Source organism: Medicago sativa, chromosome 8 (assembly GCF_051527215.1).
Source record: "Medicago sativa cultivar Bolivia chromosome 8, Bolivia_mono, whole genome shotgun sequence".
In the NCBI taxonomy this organism is placed as follows: Eukaryota; Viridiplantae; Streptophyta; class Magnoliopsida; order Fabales; family Fabaceae; genus Medicago; species Medicago sativa.
This window is the reverse complement of record NC_140756.1, coordinates 14,026,155-14,048,947: the sequence shown is the minus strand read 5'-3', so window position 1 is coordinate 14,048,947 and position 22,793 is coordinate 14,026,155. Positions and strand designations below refer to the sequence as shown.

Sequence of the window (22,793 nt, the reverse complement as noted above, 5' to 3'; positions counted from 1 at the left end):
ATGCATCATTTGATGATTATAGTTTAACTCCTTTGTGGTTTTCCTAGTTACTATCTTTCTTTTTTCCAATCAACAACAAAACTCAAGATTCAGTGCCTACAACCGGTCTCCAAGGACAACATGTAACAGAATGAAAGAATCTACCAGAAACATTGATCATCCCCCTCCCCAAAAACAGGTACCAACTAATCCTTTTTTATATACAAAGAAGCACACATTATGGATAACATAGATGAATAATTAAAATAAATTATAATGAAGAAAGAAAATTATTGATTAGAAGAGAGATAGACGTGATGAAACTCAAAGTCACCTAAATAAAAAAGGATTAATATTTGTTAAAAAAAATAATGATATTAATAATAATAATAAAGAGAAGAAAGCATGACTCAAATAATAATAATATAATACACTACTTGACTTAATAAATCAAAAAAATGATAATTTATTTAAATGATTCTAAATTAAATACCAAACTTATAGTTCACAAAAAAAAATACTTAAACTAATAGAAATAAAATATAAACTTAATTAAAAATATACTCTAAAAATAATGACCAATGAGGAATCATCAGTTATCATCGTCCATGATTTTGATATTGTTCACAAGGATGGGAAAATATCTGATCTCTTGCATACCCACTTTCTTCTTGACCTACGGCATTAGCCCCATCTCAAACTTGATGCACTTGGTCCTCTCACCTTCAGCAACCAAATACAACGGGTAGTACCTCGACAAGCTTTGCTCATTATGTTTATGAAACCCTAGCTTCCATGAGTTCTTTTCTTCTTCTTGTTCAAATGTAATGCTTTTGGTGTGATTTTAGTTCTATTAAATTACGTATTGTTTTATTTATTTCCAATGAGAATAAAGGAAAAAATAGAGATTTTGATGTAAAAGAAGAAACTACCAAAGCCACGGAGTTGATTGATGAAACAAAGGCTCTTGGAGACCAAGATAATGCGATCAATTGTGTAGCCAACCCAAAGAGAGGAGGAGGATTCGTATGCAAAATTTAGGTATACGAAATAGCTTAGTACATCATCGCTTCACACTTGGAAACTTTAGATTTCTCTCATTTTCATCTAGTTCTTTGCTCTTGCAATTTCTACATTCAATAAAATTCAGGTGTTTATTCATTTTTGTATATTGTTCAATGTTTTTATTTTATTTTTCTGCATTTACAATGATCATGAGTAGATTATTCTGTCTTGAGATTGTGAGAGAAATTCAATGATATATTTCCTATAATCCCAATTCTTTCTGTTTGTTATGGGGTTCAAATCTTTTATTCCAATCATATACTCCCTCCGTTTCAAAATACATGTCCAATTTTTACAATGTGCACTATTCACTTGACTTACTTTGACCATATTTTTTAACTAATGTATAAATACAAATATTAGCATGTAAGATGTTGTTTGATTTGTCTCGACAAATATTTTCAAAATATTAAATTTTTATAATTTTTTACTTTAGATAATTAAAGATATTAACGGTCAAAATTGTGCATTGACATATGTGAAATTGTTGACTTGGACATGTATTTTGAAACGGAAGGAGTATATATTGTTAATCACGTTTGTAGTTGTAGCTAAAAAAAACCTTAGCTACATGTTTTTACTTAGACATCAAATTAAAGACCAAAAGATGAACACTTTTGTCAAAACATTAACTACACTATGTATTGACAAAACATTAACTACACTTTTGTCAAAAGGAAAAAAAACATTAACTACAAAGATGAAGTTTAATATCTAACATAAAATTGGACAAGAGAATCAAAACATGAAAATGGTCTAGATTTTTTTAAATGATAAAAGGTAATTATTCTTAATGGATATGTCAACAATTTTGTCTAGTTCAAAACATAATTTTTTATTTTGAAAGGATCCCTCCGGTCCTATTTATAAGAAAAAATTTGACTTTTTTGATTCATTGTATAATTAATGTATCTTGTTTAGAATATAGACCAAATACATAATTTATGCAATGAATCAAAAAAGTCAAATATTTCTTATAAATAGGACCAGAGGGAATATCATCTTAAAAGCTTGATTCCCATAACATACAAGAGGAATTGGGGTTGTAGTTTCTATCATTGTGATGAACCAAAATCTGAACTAGTTTTTTTTATTATAACTTTCAATCATCAACCATTTTTCCAACAATCATTCTTTTAGATAATGAAAATAGTAAAAAGGAATTGGTACTCAAACAAAGTCTCTTTGAGATCAATATTTTTATTGCGCCTAAGGACACTTTTTTTTCAACACTCTCTTTAACACTCGTTCTCTTATTGGATAAAAACAATGTATGATCCACCACTTTAAGTGTAACCCATTTCCAAAGTGTGAGACCCACCATGATTTAAACCAATAAAAATGAGTGTTAGAGAGAGTATTAAGAAGAGAGTGTCATTAACACTACTCTTTTATTATGTGATAGAGCCGTGCACTTACGGCCTATCATGCCACACTTAAAGTACCTTGCTCCAACTTCACAAAATTCATTTCCTTCAAGTTACATATATCTTATGGATAATACTTTACCAAGAACTCATATCTAAACAAACCCCATGTGATCTCCACCCCCCTTCTTTCTAGACGTTCACGAACATTGCCCCACCATTGTTCTGCTTCTCCAGTTAACATGAATGCTGCCATATACACTTTATGATCCTCCGGGCAAGAAATCTCTCTAAGAACATTTTCAATCTCTTGCATCCATCTTTCTGCTCCATTAGGGTTATAGTTACCCTGAAAGCTTGGAGGACTAGCCTGGTTGAAACGACGCATCACCTCGAATATGTCATCATATACATCCCCTGTGCTAACATTTCCAATGTTTGAAGCAGTTTGAGCGTCAACCTGTAAAGGCGCTGCCGGAATTGTTGCATGAGATCCAGTCATGGCTTGCATTGCTTGCCTTGTCACACTGATCGTAGTTCCAAAAACCCCAGAAACTACTCCAGTGACATTCCTTCCACTAATCATCGCTGCATTTAAAGGCGCTGCCCGAATCGTTGCATGAGATTCAGTCATGGCTTGCATTGCTTGTCTTGTCACACCAATCATAGCTCCAAAAAACTCAGAAACTCCAGTGCCATTTGTTTCTCTAATCATTGCTGCCTGCATCAATTGATTAAGCCAATCAAAAGTAATAAATCAAGTGTGGAAAATAAACAAACAATACTAGTAAAACTAGTCATGAACATTGTGAAATAAAACAATACCCCCTCCCTCCCTTAATATAAGAGTATTTTACAAAAACTAAGGATATTAAGAAAAATTGTTGGAGTAATAAATCTGTGTGAAAAGTTTGTACCTATTATTAAATTGTCCCTTACATATAAATGCATTCAACGTTGATTTTTCATATTTTAAGGCAATCAATAGTATTAATAAGGAGTATGGTTGAAAAACATTACTGAATATATCTAAAAACTTGTAGATGATCGTATATTTAAAAGTAAATGCATTTTTATAAATGATCTTATAATTAGAGACGAAAAGCGTAGTAAATAGAACAAAGAATATCATTCAACATTTAAAAGAGGGCATACATAGGAAAACATGGCAAGCAAATAACACCTTTGGCCTATTGTGGACAAAACCGAGCTCTGATTACCGCTTAATATTATTTAGTCATTTGAGAAAATAAGTTGGAAAAAGATCGAACTGCTTATTGACCTTAAAGACAATAGAGACTTGAAATTCATGTAGAAAGTATAATAATAAGAAGTAGACATACCTCTACACTAACTAAGGTTACTACTATTGATCACACTCTTGAGCATAATACTAAGCCAAATTAATCCCATAAATCACAAAATCAAACACATTCATTATAATATTTAACATGTATAACTTATATGAGATAGATAAGGACTAATAAGAAATGAGGTGTTACATGATTTGTTGGTGATCTATGATGATCCGAATTTGTGACGGTCTCTATGATGTGAATACGAGAGTTTTGAAAAATAGCACATTTCCAAACGTCATCGTCGTCTTGGAGAATTTGGTCATTGAAGATTAATGTCTGGTTGAACACTGGAATCCCTTGGTATTTTTCAACTTTTCCTTTGATATCCAAAATTGTGTCGAAAAAGCCTACTTCAATTGAAAATGATGTTCCTCTCTGCACTAGAAAAGTTACATCCATTGTATTTAACTAAAATAAAATAAAATGATATTAATTTCTTTGTGTAGCTACTGGAAATTTCAATATAATAACTAAGGAATATGTAAATTCCCCATGGTTAAGAAGCCTCCATGGGAGAAACTAGTAAGTAGTAAATGGATCATACAAAATTGAACTATCACCCTAAGGATGTAGACTTTGTTAAAATGATGGGTGTGACAAGAAAAATTGCCCTCACTATCCTATATATAACCCAACACAAGAAAAAACTTTGTTCACACTTATAATATTATATTTGTATTTGCATTTTTATGGTACAATGTATTTTTCATTTTTAGTCAGAGTTAAATTAATATAATGTTATTATTAAATATTATGATTTTAGATTAATAAATAAATTATATAATTAATTAATTAATATTATTATTACTTCAAAAGAAAATAAAACTCTAATGATTTAAACATGTAAAGGAACAAATACTCACCTTTAGCGACGTCTTCTTAATATAGAAAATTTGTATCAGAATGAGAAATCGTTTTTTCTGTTTTTTCTAAAGGTAACTTCTCAACATAAAAAACTATATCTGATTATTCTTTCACTCTCTTCTCACATGATAAATAATAAACAAAGAATAAAATTTATTTGACTAGTCTCCTATGGAGAAAGTAGTTTCTATACTAATAAAAGGATCATATGAAAAGGGGGAAGGCATCCTAAGGATGCAGGGTGTGTGTGTTTATTATTATTTATTTTTTTAAATCGAGGAAGAGAAAATTTTAGTAATAAAGTTTAAACTAATAGTCATTTTATAATTGCCTCGGGTGAAATTTAAACCATATCTCTTAAGGTACAATTTCATGTTGTTACCATTGAGCTTACACTTTATAGACACTCTGCTAAAATGTTTGTTATAACATAAAAAATTGTCATCATTTTAGCTTGTTCAAAAAAAAAAAATTGTCATCATTATCCCATAGATAATGATACGTAATAAAAACGTCATTTATGTTTGTACCATATTTGCATTTTCATTTTTTGGTACAATGTATTTTTTATTTTTATTTTTAGTCAACGCGGAGTTAAATTTATATAAAATTATTTTACATATTATGATTTAAATAACTTAATTAATATATATTTTGATTGTTTAACCAAGCAATTCGGTTTAGTTGATTAATGAGATCCACCAAAAGATCAAATATTCAAGAAAACTTGAGTTTGATTTATGGATGTAACGATTTTTGGTTAAGCTTTACTTACCTTTCAAACTCCGGATCACCAGGGACCCTTTTCCTTGGTAACCTCAGGTTAACACAAAAAAATGTTATTATTGACAACCCTAATTTCGCGTGAACCAGACAATAGTAAATTATTTAGTTTCTAAATTAAATTCTTTTAATCGAATCTATGTATGAATATAGGGTTTTGGCTCATCTTAAGGGAACGCCGCAATTGTAACAGGTTGAATTGCAGAAATATTAAAATAAAACTTCCACTAATACATCACGGGGTCATATTCTAGTTTTTTAAATCAAAAGAAAAGTCATAAACGAATAATCAACCGAGTTAATTCCAACAAAGACGAATGAGGGATTTAAGGATTCCCTAATATCCGATAAAAGTATGAATCACAACAATCTAATCTCGCATTGGACCGGACAATTAAAATCCTGCAAACTACTTCATCTTTTTATTTCTAATAAATTCCGCTAATTACCAAGTTGAACGACAATCCCTGTGGAGACGCCTACTTACGAATTTATTACTTGCGTACGATTTGGTGCACTTGCCAATTTCGTCATCACTCATTTCTAATTTTCAAAATAGATGTTTCTTATTCATTTTGAGTTTGTTTGCAGAATATACTAAACATCTCATACAACTCATCTTTTCTTCTCAGAAATTTCACCAAGTCGATATACTAAAGTCATCAACAATGACCAATCTATATTTCATTCCATTGATAGAGGCAGTATCAACTTACCCCAAAAGATAAATGCGTAGAAGCTCTGGTGGCCTAGAGGTAGAAACAATGTTTTTTAATTTTAAAAGGAGTTTTAACCAATTTTGCTTTTTAACATGCGTCACAAAAAACATCTAACTTTTAGTTCATATCAGGTAGGCCCCCTAGGTAGTTTTAGCTTGCTAAGTGATAACCTACAAAATGTTGGTAATTACGTATAACTTATCCCCCAAGTTTTATGTTGTTTTGAGTGATCACATGACCTGTAATATCTAATCTTTTTCTATCTAAGAATTTAGGAATTTAAGTAATTTTTATCATTATTTAGTCATTTTTGAACTAGTAATGCTTGCTATGGTCAGTTTGATGAAATATGTTGAATATCTGATGTGGCAATAAAAGGAGATTCAACACTAGGAGTGATTCTGGCAAAAATTGAAGATGTGGTGTTGAGAAGGATTGTGAAGTTGTATCATTGAAGGTTGTCCATAACAATGTTTCTTTTCTGAGTGGTGACTTGGTCCAAAGGCAGGACTTCATTTACTTAGAATTTCCTGCACACTTAAACGCACATTAGAATATACTAATTGTTCTCATACATGCTTTGTTATCACCAAAATTTAAGGGCTTGTGTTATTTAACCAATTTTTGTCTAACACATTGAAACTACAAAATCAAGCTCTAATTAACTGACACATCTTGAACGATAAATTTGTTATTTACACTTGTACCATATTTGCATTTTTCTGATTCAATGTATTTTTCATTTTTGGGTACAATGTATTTTCGCCTTTTCTATTTAGTCAACACGGACTTAAATATATTGACGTTATTATTAAATATTATGATTCTAAATTATTAAATAAATTAACTTTTTTTAAGGATTAAATAGATTAACTTAATTATTTATTTACCTAGTCAAAAAGCAAAACCTTGGCCTCGGAAATTAAATAAATGAACGGTATAAAAATAATACCAAATGAACAGTGAGCATTAGGAATTTAAGTAATTTTATTGTTATTTAGTCATTTTTGAACTAGTAATGCTTGCTATGGTCATTTTGATGAAATATGTTGAATATTTGATGTGGCAATAAAAGGAGAAGCAACGCTAGGAATGATTCTGGCAAAAAATGAAGATGTAGTGTTGAGAAGGATTATGGAGTTGTATCGTTGAAGCTTGAAGGTTGTCCATAACAATGTTTCTCTTCTTAGTCGAGTGGTGACTTGGTCCAAAGGCAGAACTTCATATACTTAAATTTCCTGCACACTTAAACGCACATTAGAATATCCTAATTGTTCTCATACATGCTTTGTTATCATCGAAACTTAGGGGTTTATGCTCTTTAACCAATTTTTGTCTAACATATTGAAACTATAAAGTCAAGTTGTAATTAAATGACACATCTTGGACGATAAATTTGTTATTACACTTGTACCATATTTGAATTTTTTTGATTCAATGTATTTTTCATTTTTCGGTACATTGTATTTTCGCCTTTTCTTTTTAGTCAACACGGACTTAAATATATTGACGTTATTATTAAATATTAAGATTCTAAATTATAAATAAATTAACTTAATTAGTTATTATATTTAATTACCTAGTCAAAAAGCAAAACCTTAGTCTCGGAAATTAAATAAATGAAAGGTATAAAAAATAATACCAAATGAACGGTGAGCATTAGGAATTTAAGTAATTTTTATTGTTAATTAGTCATTTCTGAACTAGTAATGCTTGCTATGATCAGTTTGATGAAATACGTTGAATATCTGATGTGGCAATAAAAGGAGATACATCGCTAGGAATGATTATGGCAAAAAATGAAGATGTAGTGTTGAGAAGGATTATGGAGCTGTATCGTTCAAGGTTGTCCATACCAATGTTTCTTTTTTTAGCAGAATGGTGACTTAGTCTAAAGGCAGAACTTCATTTACTTAGAATTTCCTACACACTTAAACGAACATTAGAATATCCTAATTGTTCGCATACATGCTTTGTTATCATCAAAACTTAAGGGCCTATGTTCTTTAAACAATTTTTGTCTAACACATTGAAACTACAAAGTCAGGCTCTAATTAACTGACACATCTTGAACGATAAATTTGTTATTTACACTTGTACCATATTTGCATTTTTTTGATTCAATGTATTTTCATTTTTCGGTACAATGTATTTTCGCTTTTTCTTTTTAGTCAACACGGACTTAAATATATTGACGTTATTATTAAATATTATGATTCTAAATTATTAAATAAATTAACTTAATTAGTTATTATATTTAATTACCTAGTCAAAAAGCAAAACCTTAGTCTCGAAAATTGAATAAATGAACGGTATAAAAAATAATACCAAATCGAGAAATCACCCCACTTCGGAGTAATTTCTCAAGAAACAAAAAACTAAATTTGAGAAGTCTCTCGCTCTAAAGATGACTCCTCAATATGAAAAAGAAAAGAATAAAAAAGAAAAAGTTGTTGAAAAACCGTCCTTAGAGAAAGTGGTTTCTCAAGTGATAACTTGATCCTTAAATTAATTTTTATAGTTTTTTTTTTTAGCATATTTAGATATACCATGAGGAAAAAGAAAAAAAGACCGGGAATTGGATGTAGGAGGATGAGATTTGCATTGCAAGTTGCAATGCAACACGGATCCATCTCAATTTTATTTTCCAACCATAGTAAAATAACATTCTTTTACTAAAAACATATTTATTCTTTTCCAAAAGATTAATTCATTTATTCAATTTGATATAATATATTAGAAATAAACTCAAATTATTGATCGCACTTTACTTATCTTCTTTTTAAATTTTATATTACTCGACCTCATTCTTCTTAAAATAAAATGATTAATACTAAAACATTAATACATTAATTATTCATTGAATCTAAAAAATAACTTTTTTCTTATAATAATGATCGGAAAAAGTAGATGATATCGGAAACAAAAAACGTCAACATGGCTAAAAATGGAAAAGACGAATCAATAACTAAATTCAAAATCCCTCTAAAAATCTAAATTTACCAAATTCAAGTTAATATCATATAACGATAAAATGTTACAAATAATGAAAAAAATATCAAAATATATTTGTAACGTTGACGTATAAATCATCGTTGAAAATTACCGCAATAAAACCTCAAAAAGGAAAAAAAAAAAAAAAGTTGTTTATTGTGTTTGGTGTTGCGTTGTGAAACAAACACAACTTGCACTTCTCTCTCAGTTCTCATACTTTGCAGAAACACCAAGCGAAGCTCTTCTAGAGAGAGAGAAGAGAGAGAGAGAACCTGTCTCTCCCACTTCACTCTCACTCTTCCACTTCAGAAATTCTCTTTCAACCCTAAACCCACTTCCACTTTCATTCTTCTCAGAACAAGACCAGGAGAAGCTACAATGGACGCGCGCACACAGTATAATCCACGCACCGTTGAGGAAGTTTTCAGAGATTTTAAGGGTCGTCGTGCTGGTCTCATCAAAGCTCTCACCACTGGTATATCTAACAAACCTTAAAAAACCATTTTTTTGTTCTTTTTTTTCAAATCGAAATTTTCAAATTCATTTTTTGGAGTAAAGTAATGTGCTTTTTGTGTTAATTTCATGATTTTCAACTTTGTTTTTCAATTTTACTTGATGGGTCAACTGAATTTTCAACTGGGTTGGTTTTGTTTTCTACACATCGCTGTTCTTATTGTTGTTTATAATATTAGCGGTAATATTTTTTAAATTTGTTAAATTTTGAAGTTTGATTTTTTTAATGAAATAATGTGTGATGTTTGTTTTTCTTGAGAATTTCATTGGTTCTGTGCATTTTTTTACTTTATTTTTCAATTTTACTTAATGGGTCAACTGAATTTTCAAGTGGGTTTAGAATTTTACAAATAGTTGTTTTTGTGAAATTTGATTTTTTTAATGCAAGAATGTGTGATGTTTGTTTAAATTGAGTATTTGAGATGGTTCCTTGCAATTTTTTTTTTAACTTTAGTTTTAGCTGAAAATTTTAGTCCGAGACTTCTGATCGAAAGTGTGTCCTGTGTCCGACGTGTCTCCGTGTCCGAGACACATGATTTCATTCAATTATATATTTTTTTTACCACCGGTGTACGTGTTGTCTCTGGTATCCTTGTATGTGTCACTGTTTCATAGTTTGAGTACCTTTTGATTTTGAACTTTTCACTGTTTACAATTTAGCTAGATTTGAAATGGGTTTTGTTTTTGAATTTTACAAGTGTTTTTAATGTGGCTGTTTGGATGAAGCTGATGATTGATACCTGATGTGGTTAATTTTCATGTCATTTTGAATTGTGTAATAATTCATGGGTTCTCAGGAATGGGAATTGAGTTTAGTTTGTTGTGAAATGGGAAGGAGTAATTTGAACTAAAACTACCATAGGTGGATGTGGTTTATTGGTATTTATTTTTGCTTTCCCATTTAGTCAGTTGTTGCCTATCATCTTTTAGGACCTGTTTGGATTGGTTTATCTACTGATATAAGTTTTGTGAGACTGTTTGGGAGAACCTATGAAAACAGCTTATGACAACTTAACAAGCTTTTTTTGGCTTATGTTCATAAGTTCTCCAACATAGCTTATTAAACAGCTTATAGCATATATAAAAAATAGCATATGTAAGCTTATGCGTTAGCGCTTATCATGGTAAGCGCTGCAAATAAGCTGTTTATCCAAACAGGCCCTTGGTAGTTTTTTTTGACAGAATTCTTTCAGTACACTCAACTTGAGTTTTTCTTGCACTTGATGTGGAGGGTGTGCAATATGTTAACCTGCAATTGATACATGATGTGTTTCTTGTCATTTTCTGTTTTGTCCTGATAATTCATTTTCGATACTTGAATATGACATTTCGTGCTTCATTGTGGCCTTGAACTTTTTGGTTGTGTTCATTTTAAATTTATATATAAGAGTAGTCTGAAATCTTTTCTTTACTGATGAACTATTTTCTGCCTGGTTGTGCTGTTGCAGATGTTGAAGAGTTCTATACCCAATGTGATCCGGGTAAGTTACATTCACTTTTCACGTGGTAGTTTTGTGCCACGGCATTTGTCTTTTGGATTAATCAAGTTTTAAACTTGCTGGATGGATGAATGCAATAGGGGTTTCCCTAATATTCATAAACAAGTATCATTCTATTGATTTATTTTGATGTTCGAAGAAATTTTTGTTTGCTCTGAAGATATGTTTAATTGTTATTGATTTTTGTGAAAAAATGGCCACTTTGGTCCTTGAGCACATGTTTTCACATTCCTTCTTCAGTATATATATTCAAATTAATCTTACACGAGGGTACTACTGTTTTAAAAACTATATTAGTTTCATCAAGGAACATTATAGTCACGATCTTATCTTATCAAGTCTCCTAGCAGTATTTTTTTTCGTTGCAGATATAGATACTATATTGCAGATCTTTTATAGTTGCAAAGAAAAATCCTGTAGAGAACGGATTACTTGCCATGTTATACTGATTACAGGGCATTTCTTTTTTCGGTATTCTATTTGGTACTTGTGCTATATAAACCTGTTACTTGATTCTTTCAGAGAAGGAGAACCTGTGCTTGTATGGCTTCCCTAGTGAGCAGTGGGAAGTCAATTTACCTGCTGAGGAAGTTCCGCCAGAGCTTCCCGAGCCTGTGCTTGGCATTAACTTTGCCAGGGATGGCATGCAAGAGAAAGACTGGCTATCTTTGGTTGCTGTTCACAGTGATTCATGGTTAATCGCCATTGCGTACTACTTTGGTGCCAGATTTGGCTTCGACAAATCTGACAGGTATTTCATATTTTAACCATAAATCTTACCAGCGGTTAAGTTATCATATGTATCGGATTTTTTCTGTATGTATCCGTTGTTCATCCATGTACTCATGACTTTCATTGTGATGCAGGAAGCGCCTGTTCAACATGATCAATGATCTGCCATCAATATTTGAAGTTGTTACTGGTGCAGCAAAGAAACAAGTCAAGGAGAAGTCTTCAGTTTCAAACCACAGTGGCAGCAAATCCAAGTCCAGCTCGAAAGCGGTAAATAATATTTTTCTACTCTAACTTATGCATGACAAATATACATATATTTTTTATACATACGTCTGTGTTTCTGTGAAGAACTCTTGTTTATATTAAGGTGCTGTCTGTTTGTACTGAATTGAGTTGCTAGTTAGTTAATTATCTGGGGAGTTCAGCCTATGATTTGAAATATTTAAATGATTATGCAAATATCTAGAAAATGGAGATAGAATATTTAACATATGTATACATTGATATATCCATCTCCAGAAGTTAAATCTGGTATCATATTTGGATGGTATTATTAGATTTTCTTCTTCTTGATAATGGTATTGTCAGAACATTATAATATTTATTACTCAGAAGAATAGAACTCTATCATTGACTTCAATAATTGCTGTGTTTTAGCTTTGACCTTGCCCATGCATTCAAAAGAAAACTTTAATATGATGAAAAATATTGTTTGCAATGGAAATCCCTGGAGGCTATTGTGATTTTGAACAATTTATCATGGTTTTGTTGCTGTTATTTTTGAAGTCTGATGTGGATTGTGGGAATTTCATGTGTACTGTTGTTCTGGATGTGATAGCGGCATCAATGTTTTGAAAGTTTTTTTATATTTAATTTTCAAATTCATGGTTTAAATGGAATGTAGTTCTGTAAAAGTACTCCAAATTTGTGAAGGTGGTATATGAATATTTGATTTGTATTGTAAGTATTGTTGTCATATTTGCAGTTTCTTTTTTATTGCTTGGCATATTTGCAGTTTCTTTTTTATTGATTGGCTAATTTGTTTTCTCATCTAATTTTTGAATGGTGAAGCAGCGGGCTCCAGAACCTCAGGTTAAGCAGACAAAGCCATTGGAGTTACCTAAAGATGATGAGGTGGAGGAACTGGACGAGGAAGATGAAGATGAACATGGAGAGACCTTATGTGGTGCATGCGGTGAGCATTATGGCACTGATGAATTCTGGATTTGCTGTGACATCTGCGAGAAGTGGTTCCATGGGAAATGTGTGAAGATCACCCCTGCTAGGGCTGAGCATATCAAGCAATACAAGTGTCCATCATGCAGCAACAACAAGAGAGCTCGCCCTTGAAGATACAATAACAAGCAAGGTTTCGATCATTTACTGATCGTGTTGTTGTTCTGTTTTTCTTTCTAGACTTTTAAGTTATTGGATAGTTTCTGTTTGGCACATTGTAGGTGTTTATTTACTAGTCCATTATAGAACTGTGCTGTTGTTGGTTTTGTTGTTGTCGGCTGCAATTCAGTCGATGACCTGTGGTGTTTGTTCAAACTGTAGTTTATTGTTATTTATGAATTGCTGACTTTGGAAAGTTAAATCTTTTCCTTAATGTTATGAGGAAAACTAGGATATTTAAACAAAAATTTATTTAAAAGGATGTCTTGTTACTTTCTTTGTTGCTTGCTTGCTTGGTAATGGTGTATCCCTCTTCCAAAATTTGAAATTAAGTAAAAAAATGGAGGGAAGTATAGGTTAGAGTTAGACCAACACAAAATACTAGTGTGACCAATTATGTTATGGATAGTTCTTGTATTGAATAAGATGTTATGTGAGAGTGAGAGGAGTTATTGAGATTAAAATAATCTCATTAAAAACTCATGTGACTCTCGTCTTCTACAATTCTATTTGTTCATCCCAACATCTTTGGCCCCACGTTGGCAATTGTGTTGATGCTTCACATGCATAGTGATGGATTTGTGATGTTTAAATAACATTGCTCATTCATCTCCAATTCCATACTTGTTCTCTCATTGTTTTTTGACTCATATAACAACAACAACGACGAAGTTTTTTTCTTTCAACTAATTGAGGTTGGCTATATGAATCAAATTAGACCATAATGTTATATTATAGACCATATTTCAGTCCTTATACATACATAAATATGTGTTTTTTTTTTAAATGACAACAGAAGAACATAATATAATTTCTATCATAGGAAAGACAACAACAAATAGTCATTGATTTTCCTTTTAAAATAATATTAGATTCTGAAAAGTTAGCTAAATTGAATCTTTGGAACTCATTAGGGAATGTAAAAGACTCAAGATTCATAGAATACTTATCAAAGTACTTATATACTTACACGGTTACACCAATTTGATGCTTACATCGATGGTGATCATTTCATTGTACTAACGTACCTCATAATAGGCTTGATGTATGAAGTTGAACTTAAAATTAAAATCTGGCTTAATACATCCCCAGGTCCCTTAACTTATTTTTTCTTCTCACTTCAGTCCCTTAACTATTAAATGTGTCAATTTGGTCCTGTAAGTCCTCTTCCGTTTACTTAGTTGGTCCTTTCTGTTAACTTTTTTCAAAAAACGTTAACTCTGCACATGTGGCACACCAGGTTGGCCAATCACTTGAGGTTAAATGACCATTCTACCCCTTTCTTCTTCTTCCCTCTCCAAAACCCAGATCTTGCTTCTATTCTTCCTCTTCCCTGTTCTTTTTCATTGATAGCCCAGAAACTACAACAAATCTTCCTTCAACAAATCTTCCTTCATACAAATGCGAAAAGACCAAAATACCCCCTGGTTTTATCTTCTCCCTTTCACAGATTCACCATCCTCTTCTTCTCTTCTTCGTTCCTCTTCTTCTTCGCCGTTCCATTCAATTCTTCATAAACTCATCTGTTTCAAATCGAAATTCCAGAGAACGCCGCAGTCAATTTCGCCGGCCAGAATTGTAGGGTTTCACCCCACCCCTGAATTGAGGCTTCTCTCTCATGTATTCGTTTTCTCCATGGTACAACACAAATTTCATCTTTAACCAATTTTTGTTTATGAGTGAAGAATTTGATTTTCTTTTCACGGTCAAATAAAGGAACCCAATTGTTGTGTTTCTTTCTTCTTTTTTTTTGCAGGTTTTTGGTACATTTTTCTCCATGGCTTTAATTTCAATTCCAGCCTTAATTGTATGTTTCTGTGTTGCGAATTTCAATTGATTTGTTGAAATTGTTATCTAATCTTCTACTAATTGTTGTTGTTGTTGCTGGGTTCATCATTGAGATTGATGATGTTGGTGATGGAATACATCGGTGGTTAAAGAAAAAGAACAGGGAAGAGGAAGAATAGAAGCAAGATCTGGGTTTTGGAGAGGGAAGAAGAAGAAAGGGGTAGAATGGTCATTTAACCTCAAGTGATTGGCCAACCTGGTGTGCCACATGTGCAGAGTTAACGTTTTTTGAAAAAAGTTAACAGAAAGGACCAACTAAGTAAACAGAAGAGGACTTATAGGACCAAATTGACACATTTAATAGTTAAGGGACTGAAGTGAGAAGAAAAAATAAGTTAAGGGACCTGGGGATGTATTAAGCCATTAAAATCTAGACTTGTCCTCTCTAGATTCATTTTTCAGCAAGCTCTTGCAATTATAGCCACGTCATTCACAATTTCAGAACTGTCCTTTCCACATTCTTCTAACTATTTTGTCATCTTTAACAATAAAAAACAAAAAGAATAATGATATTTGTATTTGACAACTTTTTTTACTTTTTTTTTATTGGTTAAAAACAATAAAAAGAAAGAGGAAGAGAGAGAAAGAGTATAATATCAGTATGAGAGTTGTCATAAGATGGATGCACAAATATAATTTTCAATTAAAAAGTTATGGAAAGCCCCACATAAAAAAGGGATGCATAAGAGAATTTGAGTTATACTCTATTTGGTTCGGCTTCTACAACCCTTAGATGTGCGTTCCTTTCATCTAACATGGTTTGTGGGTCTTGGTATTTGGATTTTTTTTTTCTTTTTAAATAGATAAAATGATAATAACCACTAAATTTACTAACATCAGTGAAGGATCTCAAGATGGTTTTGAACCTATATCACAACATTTAACTTCACAACTTTGACACTTGTCAATTTAGTTAGAACGTGTTTGGATTTTCTTTATTAAATCAATTTTATGTTCTAAATTGATTCTACATGAAGTAGGAAGTGCTAACTTATGCATGTAAGCAAAACAATTCTACCATGTTATTCTTCAATTACCCTTTACAACATTTTTCAGAATTTGTCTTAAGCTCATACCTGTCAATCCTCTTTGCCATTTAAAAACAAACAAAACCCATTTTTATAATTACATTTGTTTGGAGGCTATTTGATAATTACATGTCTAAAAGTATTTTTAATCCAAATATCCAAACAAAATTAACCGTAAGAATCAATTTTACATGTATCCAAACATATATCAATTTACGTCAAAATCACTTTTAATTAAAAAACATAATTTGATCATTCAAAAAAAAAAAAAACTAAGAAAAACATAAAATACAAGTATATTAAAAAAATAACTTTTAATCAAAATCAATTCTGTTAAACTCAATTCTGTAAAGATTAATTTTCGTCCCCGCAGAACCGAACATATGTTTAATCTAACTATTAACATCATGAAACTATGTGATAAAAAAGGTTTATATCTAAATTTCAAATTAAAGTCAAATTATACATTTGCAGTTAGCTCAGTGTAAGAACATAGTTTTGTAAAATAATTATAAGTGTCACGTTATTTTTTATCAAGTAATATAATGACTAAAAATTCATTTTCTAAGGTGAATAACTGAAAAATTCACTTTTCGAACCACAATCCACGCATATCACACCGTCCTTACCAACTGGGTTACACTCTTGGGCACATCATTAGTATCACTTTAATTAATAAAAAATTCCTTATTCCCAATTTATTTCTTAAAAAGATTATTGTAAAATTCTTCAAAAAAAAAAAGATTATTGTAAAAGTATACTATAATTTTCAGATATTATTATTATTATTTTAATTAAATGGAACCTTTATTTTTGGTTGAGAAATGCATTATCCATTCTAGCGGGAAGAAACAAAAACGGTTGGAGGAGACCAACAATGGTCTTGGTTTGTGCTTCTTCCACACTTTCACTCACAAAGCTTGTTCCTTTCACTTCATCAACACCATTTGGTTCCTCTTTTCTATTCAACAACAGAAACACTAATGTTTCTGTTGCTGTTCCATTTCTTTTCGTTTGCCATGCTAAGAAAAAAATCGGGTTTTTTGATCAAATTCTTGATTACATTGAAGGTACTTACTTGGTTGATAATTTTTTGCACACACACACACACACACACACACACACACACACACACAGATATATATATATATATATATATTGGTTCTTATAATAAAGTTTCATTTTTTATGTTTTTCAATTTCTGGGTCTTGATCATTGTGTTTTGATTCTGTGTTTAATTTTTAGGTGGTCCAAAATTAAGGAAATGGTATGGTGCACCTGATCTCCTTGAAAAAGATGGTACTTCCACAGCTAGTGATGATGGTGATGATTTTCCAGGTAAATTAAGACCCTTTTTGGATAAACAGCTTAATTAAGCAGTTATACTTTAACCGCTTATTTTATAAGTGCCTGTTATAAGCTATTTTTACAACAATAGATAAATAAAGTGAAAATTATTTTCATAAAAGCTATGAGTTGTTTTCATATACAATAAAGGGAAACCCGGTGCACTAAAGCTCCCGCATACATAGGGTCCGGGAAGGGGTCTCATCAGCATACATAGGGTCCGGGAAGGGGTCTCATCATTTGGTGTATTGTACGCAGCCTTACCCTGTTTTCTGTTTCCAGGACTTGAACCCGTGACCTTCCAGTCACATGGCAACAACTTTACCGGTTGCGCCAAGGTTACAATATGAGTTGTTTTCATATACAATATTGAAGAATTTATGGAAATAAGCTGAAAATAGTTTTATAGACATGTCATAAGTTGTTTTCATAAGCTCTCACAAACAGTCTCACAACTCACAAGTGTTTATGCCAGTAGATGAACTAAAATGAGCTAATTTAAATAGACCCTAAAATGATATATAGTGATTCACAAATGCTTTATGTTTATATGGGGTATCTAGCTGTTTGTGTTTTTTTTTTTTTTACCAATAGTGATTTTATTTGGCTTAATTGTTCAAAGCAGAAGATGAAGTTAGGGATACAGTTCTGGTAACAGATGGAGATAGTGAGATTGGTCAGGTTTGCTTGCCTTTTTTACACCCTTTTTCATTACATGCCTCACTTGATTAGTTGTTGTTGAGAAGTTTTAACAGTGGTTGCATTGAGATCCTTGATATATTGCATATAATAACAGTTAAATGGTTTATGTAGTCTTAATCACGTTCACATTGCAATTGCAGAAACATAACTTCCTTGATTCGTGGTCTCGATCACAGTTGCACGCCTTTTTTAAATTTCCAACATTTGATTGAATAGATTATGCATCCGAACATTAAAGTATTGATTTTATATTTTTGTTTTAAATGAGTATAGTAGATAAGCACTTCAAAATATTGTTGCTTATAACTAAAAATAATTATAAAGATAAATTTATTAAGGCCTTGTTTGGATAAACAACTTAATTAAGCTTTTAGAGCATAAAAGTTTTTCATATAGGTGCTTATGCATAAGTTTTTTCTGTAACAGAAGATAAAATAAAATCTAACTGTTTTTATACAAGCTATAAACTGTTCATAAGCTATCTTGAAAAGCTTATGGAAAAAAATTGAAAAGAACTTATAGACAGTTCATAAGTTGTATTTATAAGCTCTTCCAAATGGTATCACAAGAAATTATATCAATAGATAAGTTCACATAAGTCAATCAAAAGCGGCCCTAAATGTCAGTTATTGGATTGGAACTCCATAGTCTAGACCATCCAATTTGATCTTGGATAGTCGACAATCTGATTCCTTTAGGCGTTGCATTGTCTGAGTAACGCAGCAAATTGTACTATATTTTTTATTGTCAGTAAGTTGCCTCCATATTCTAGAATCTGATAATTCGTATGACTGAATTCTGACTTTTATTGTGTTTTTTGGCTTATGCAGATGGTGATATTGTCATTGATTGTAAACAAATCTCGAATAAAGGCCTTGGTGAAGGATAAAAGAGTTGCACTTGAAGCCTTTGGAAATTATGTTGAGGTAGGTGAATTCAATTTGCAAAACCTCTAAAAGATATTAACTTAATATTGTTTGTTTATACTTTGTCTCTTTGTTCTTATATTCTCATTATTGATTACACGTTGTTATGGCAAAGTCAATGACAGGAGACACAAGCGACAATCGATTCCTCAAGAAAGCGTTGAGAGGAGTTCGCACAGTTATATGCCCAAACGTATGCATAACTTGCCATGCCTCGTCTTTAGACATGTTTGTTTCTTATTTCATAGCCTTTTCAATGAAATTTAGCTTTTTGTCAAGGCTCATGGCTTATAGAAATTATTCAACTGAAATAAGTATTTAGTTTCTAATTCATAACAGAAGTTACTTATGAGAGAAGTTATTAGTTAGAATACTGTAATAATTATAGCAAGATCATTTTAATCTTCTTTTTCCTTTCTGTTAAGTATTTATGGAAAAATTTATTCAAATAGACCTATATTCATTTTTCTTTGTTGAAAGAAGTGAACCTTATATTTTGATGTTCCTTCCAAATATAAGCTTTGATTTCATTTAGAAACTTTGTTCACCATAGAAAAATTAAAAAAGTCAGGACTCTTATTAGCTTATGAGAGGAAGACATTATGGCGACTATACATGGAGAGTTAATCTTTCGGTCTGATTTTCTTCTATAAACAAATGTTAGTATATTAATTGTTACTGTTTCAAAAAAAAAGTATATTAGTTGTTACATTAGTAGTTTCTCCTTTACCAGAATTTTAACTTCGATCCTTCAACTCCTTTAACCCTGAGTTCATTTCTTTTAATGAAATGACATGCGAAGAATCATTTGTGTCAATGATATCACAAATTCACAACTTCAAACAATTTTCTGAAAAATGGTTGATTGATTTTACTCTTTTCCAGGAGGGTTTTATTTCTAGTGTGGGTAGCCTTCAAGGGGTAAAGCATGTGGTCCTCTTATCACAGGTACTTTTTTATTCCCTTGTACCACCACAAAGATAACCTTTGTTCTGTTTTAATAAAGTTGCAGTTGTCAGTTTATAGTGGTAAAACTGGCATTGAATCTATGATGAAAAACAATGCAAAGAAATTAGCCGAGCAAGATGAATCTGTATTAAGGAGCTCAGGAATTCCTTACACCATAATCAGGACCGGTGAATTACAAGATACACCTGGTGGGAAGCAAGGCTTTACCTTTGACAAGGTACAGTCTATCTGCTTTAATATCTTATTTTGTGAAGAAAACAAGTTGACATAAAAGTGTTTCTAAGAATATAGTCCAAGTCTAACTCATCCTAATAAAAACAGCTCGTAAAGCGAGAATATATACATGTCTGCTACTTATATATTTGTGTTTACTATTACAGGGTTGTGCAGCTACTGGAAGTATTAGCAAAGAAGATGCCGCGTTCGTATGTGTAAAAGCACTGGAGTTTGTCCCACAAACTGGACTCATATTTGAAGTGGCCAATGGGGAAAATAAAATTCCAGATTGGAAAGAGTGTTTGGCGACATTGATGGAGAAATCAAGTCAACAACCTCTTCAATGAACATTCATAAGACATGCAGTCAAAATATGGCTATGTCAATAAATCAGAACACAATTTGAGTTTATGTTTTGCATCTGATCTATTGATAATGAAATGAGCAGTCCAATCTTCATATGTTGGTTTGTTTTTACTGCAACAAATCCAAGTTCGTGTATCTTCATTTTAATTCTTTATGTATCAAGTGCAAATGGTATGTATTCCATTTCAAAAAACTCATGATTTGTGTTTTTTCTTACCTTCATCTGAACAAAATTATTGTTTTTGAGCTAGAATTAGAACTAGAACCACATATGTTAATAAAGTTCTACAATGAACCTTCATTGTTGCAAGGTGCAATGATCCCTACTGCTTTAAACATGAATCCAGAAATCGACCAGATACGAAATGTTGGGATATTGAGTTACTGCATACACTATCTGACCAACCTGGAGTGGATCACATAATGTGTGTGCCTGTGTCTGTTAGAGGGGATCACATTGTAGTATACATTGAAAGACAATAACATGTGCATAGCACTGTGCTTCAAGCCTTCAACTAGTTAAGTTGTAACTTGCAAGCCATGGTTACTCTCTTTTTTATAGAATCTGTCACTTTATTTCAAAACTCCTATTCTTTAGATAACATGGTAGACAAGTTTCAAGTTGAAAAACCAAAGCTACACAATATTGAAATTCACAAGATTCTTAGGTTTCAGAGTTACTAAATCAGCTACTTGATGCTATTTTTATTTGAAAACTAATAGCTGTGTATCTTTTAAACCAGAGTGGCACATGATTATCAAAAGAAACTTGCAAATTAGCATGAAGCATATGCATGATTTCAATTGGGACTTAAAATGCAGTAATGTGTTAAGAGACACAAAAAAAAAAAAAAACTTTATTTATATACTCCCTCCGTTTCAAAATACAATGTGCACTATTCACTTGACTTACTTTAACCATACTTTTTAGCTAATATATAAATACAAATATTAGCATGTAAGATGTTGTTTGATTTGTCTCGACAAATATTTTCAAAATATTAAATTTTTATAATTTTTTACTTTAGATAATTAAAGATATTAACGGTCAAAATTGTGCATTGGCAAATGTGAAGTGGTTGACTTGAACATGTATTTTGAAACGGAGGGAGTATAAACCTGCAGTGACTTAAATTGATCAAGCAGTCATGGTAACTAGTCCAAACAGAAAAAAAAAAAATTGAGACAAGATGAGAGAAAAACAAGAGCATAATTTAGACAAATCATGGCATCACCATGAATTTGTTGAAGCACCTTAATGTAGATTTTATAAAATCTCCGTGATTTAGTCAAACTCACTGTCAATTTGGTTAATGATACTTTCATTTTTCTGAACAAAGATCGTTAGAATTTCGTATCTCTATCTTGTGAATGCATTGGCCTTTCCTCCGGGGATATGTAAATGGATATCCATGGCTGCGGATAATGTGAAATCTGTGTCTGCTCCGTTGGATAAATATGAAATCCGTACCTTATCCATATCACACATGCATTTTTGTTTCTTATTAGGAAAACATAATATTGATACATTATAATAACAACAAAGATCATTGACTAAACAAAGACATAAATAAAGTTCCTTACATTTAATAGGGTAGCACTTGGGTGACATTGTGACATTGACCAACCTCAATGTCACAAGTGTCCTTCTTCTTTCTCTTTCACAATATTTTTTTGTTTCTTTGTACACATGTGACATTGTGGTCGGTCAATGTCACCAATGTCACCAACTACAATGTCACTCAAGTATTATCCCATTTAATAAAAATAATGTTCTTTGATTTAACAAAAGTATAAATAAAAGCTCATCATATTCAACAAAAACAAAGCTTCTTGCTTCAACAATCCCGACCACTTTCACTTTAAAGCAGCTTAATACATATTTGAACACTCACACTAGCAAGACTTTTTGCTTTTTTTTTTTTTTTTTTTTTTTAATAAAGCAAGACTTTTTGCTTAAAAAGTTGAAAGATATTAAAGTTATTTTAGGTAACTTTCTCGGTTTAATAAGGATACCACGAGTGCAGATACCATTAATTAGCGGCAGTTAAATTATCTACCTACGTTAAAAGAAAAAGTTTATATAGTCGTCGGAGATAGTTTAACAAATTCCCCGATAT

General features: G+C 31.5%; 2 protein-coding genes across 3 annotated transcripts; both read left to right on the top strand.

Moving 5' to 3' along the window:
- Positions 1–9,342: 9,342 nt before the first annotated feature.
- On the top strand, positions 9,343–13,543 carry LOC146897169 (PHD finger protein ALFIN-LIKE 4-like). Of its 2 annotated transcripts, none has more exons than XM_085731692.1 (5): positions 9,343–9,604; positions 11,091–11,123; positions 11,664–11,892; positions 12,008–12,143; positions 12,951–13,543. In XM_085731692.1, the coding sequence occupies exons 1-5, from the start codon at positions 9,508–9,510 to the stop codon at positions 13,224–13,226; spliced, it is 771 nt and encodes a 256-aa protein (XP_085587818.1). In that variant the 5' UTR covers positions 9,343–9,507; the 3' UTR covers positions 13,227–13,543. The 2 variants fall into 2 exon arrangements, with proteins under 2 accessions (XP_085587818.1, XP_085587817.1); XM_085731691.1 differs by having other exon boundaries at positions 12,948–13,543.
- A 3,423-nt stretch (positions 13,544–16,966) lies between these two features.
- LOC146897168 (NAD(P)-binding Rossmann-fold superfamily protein) lies at positions 16,967–20,889 on the top strand. Its single transcript, XM_085731690.1, has 8 exons — positions 16,967–17,217; positions 17,393–17,485; positions 18,120–18,175; positions 19,027–19,122; positions 19,238–19,315; positions 20,008–20,070; positions 20,135–20,308; positions 20,472–20,889. Exons 1-8 carry the CDS (start codon positions 17,025–17,027, stop codon positions 20,652–20,654), a joined length of 936 nt encoding a protein of 311 aa, XP_085587816.1. The 5' UTR covers positions 16,967–17,024; the 3' UTR covers positions 20,655–20,889.
- Positions 20,890–22,793: the final 1,904 nt, after the last annotated feature.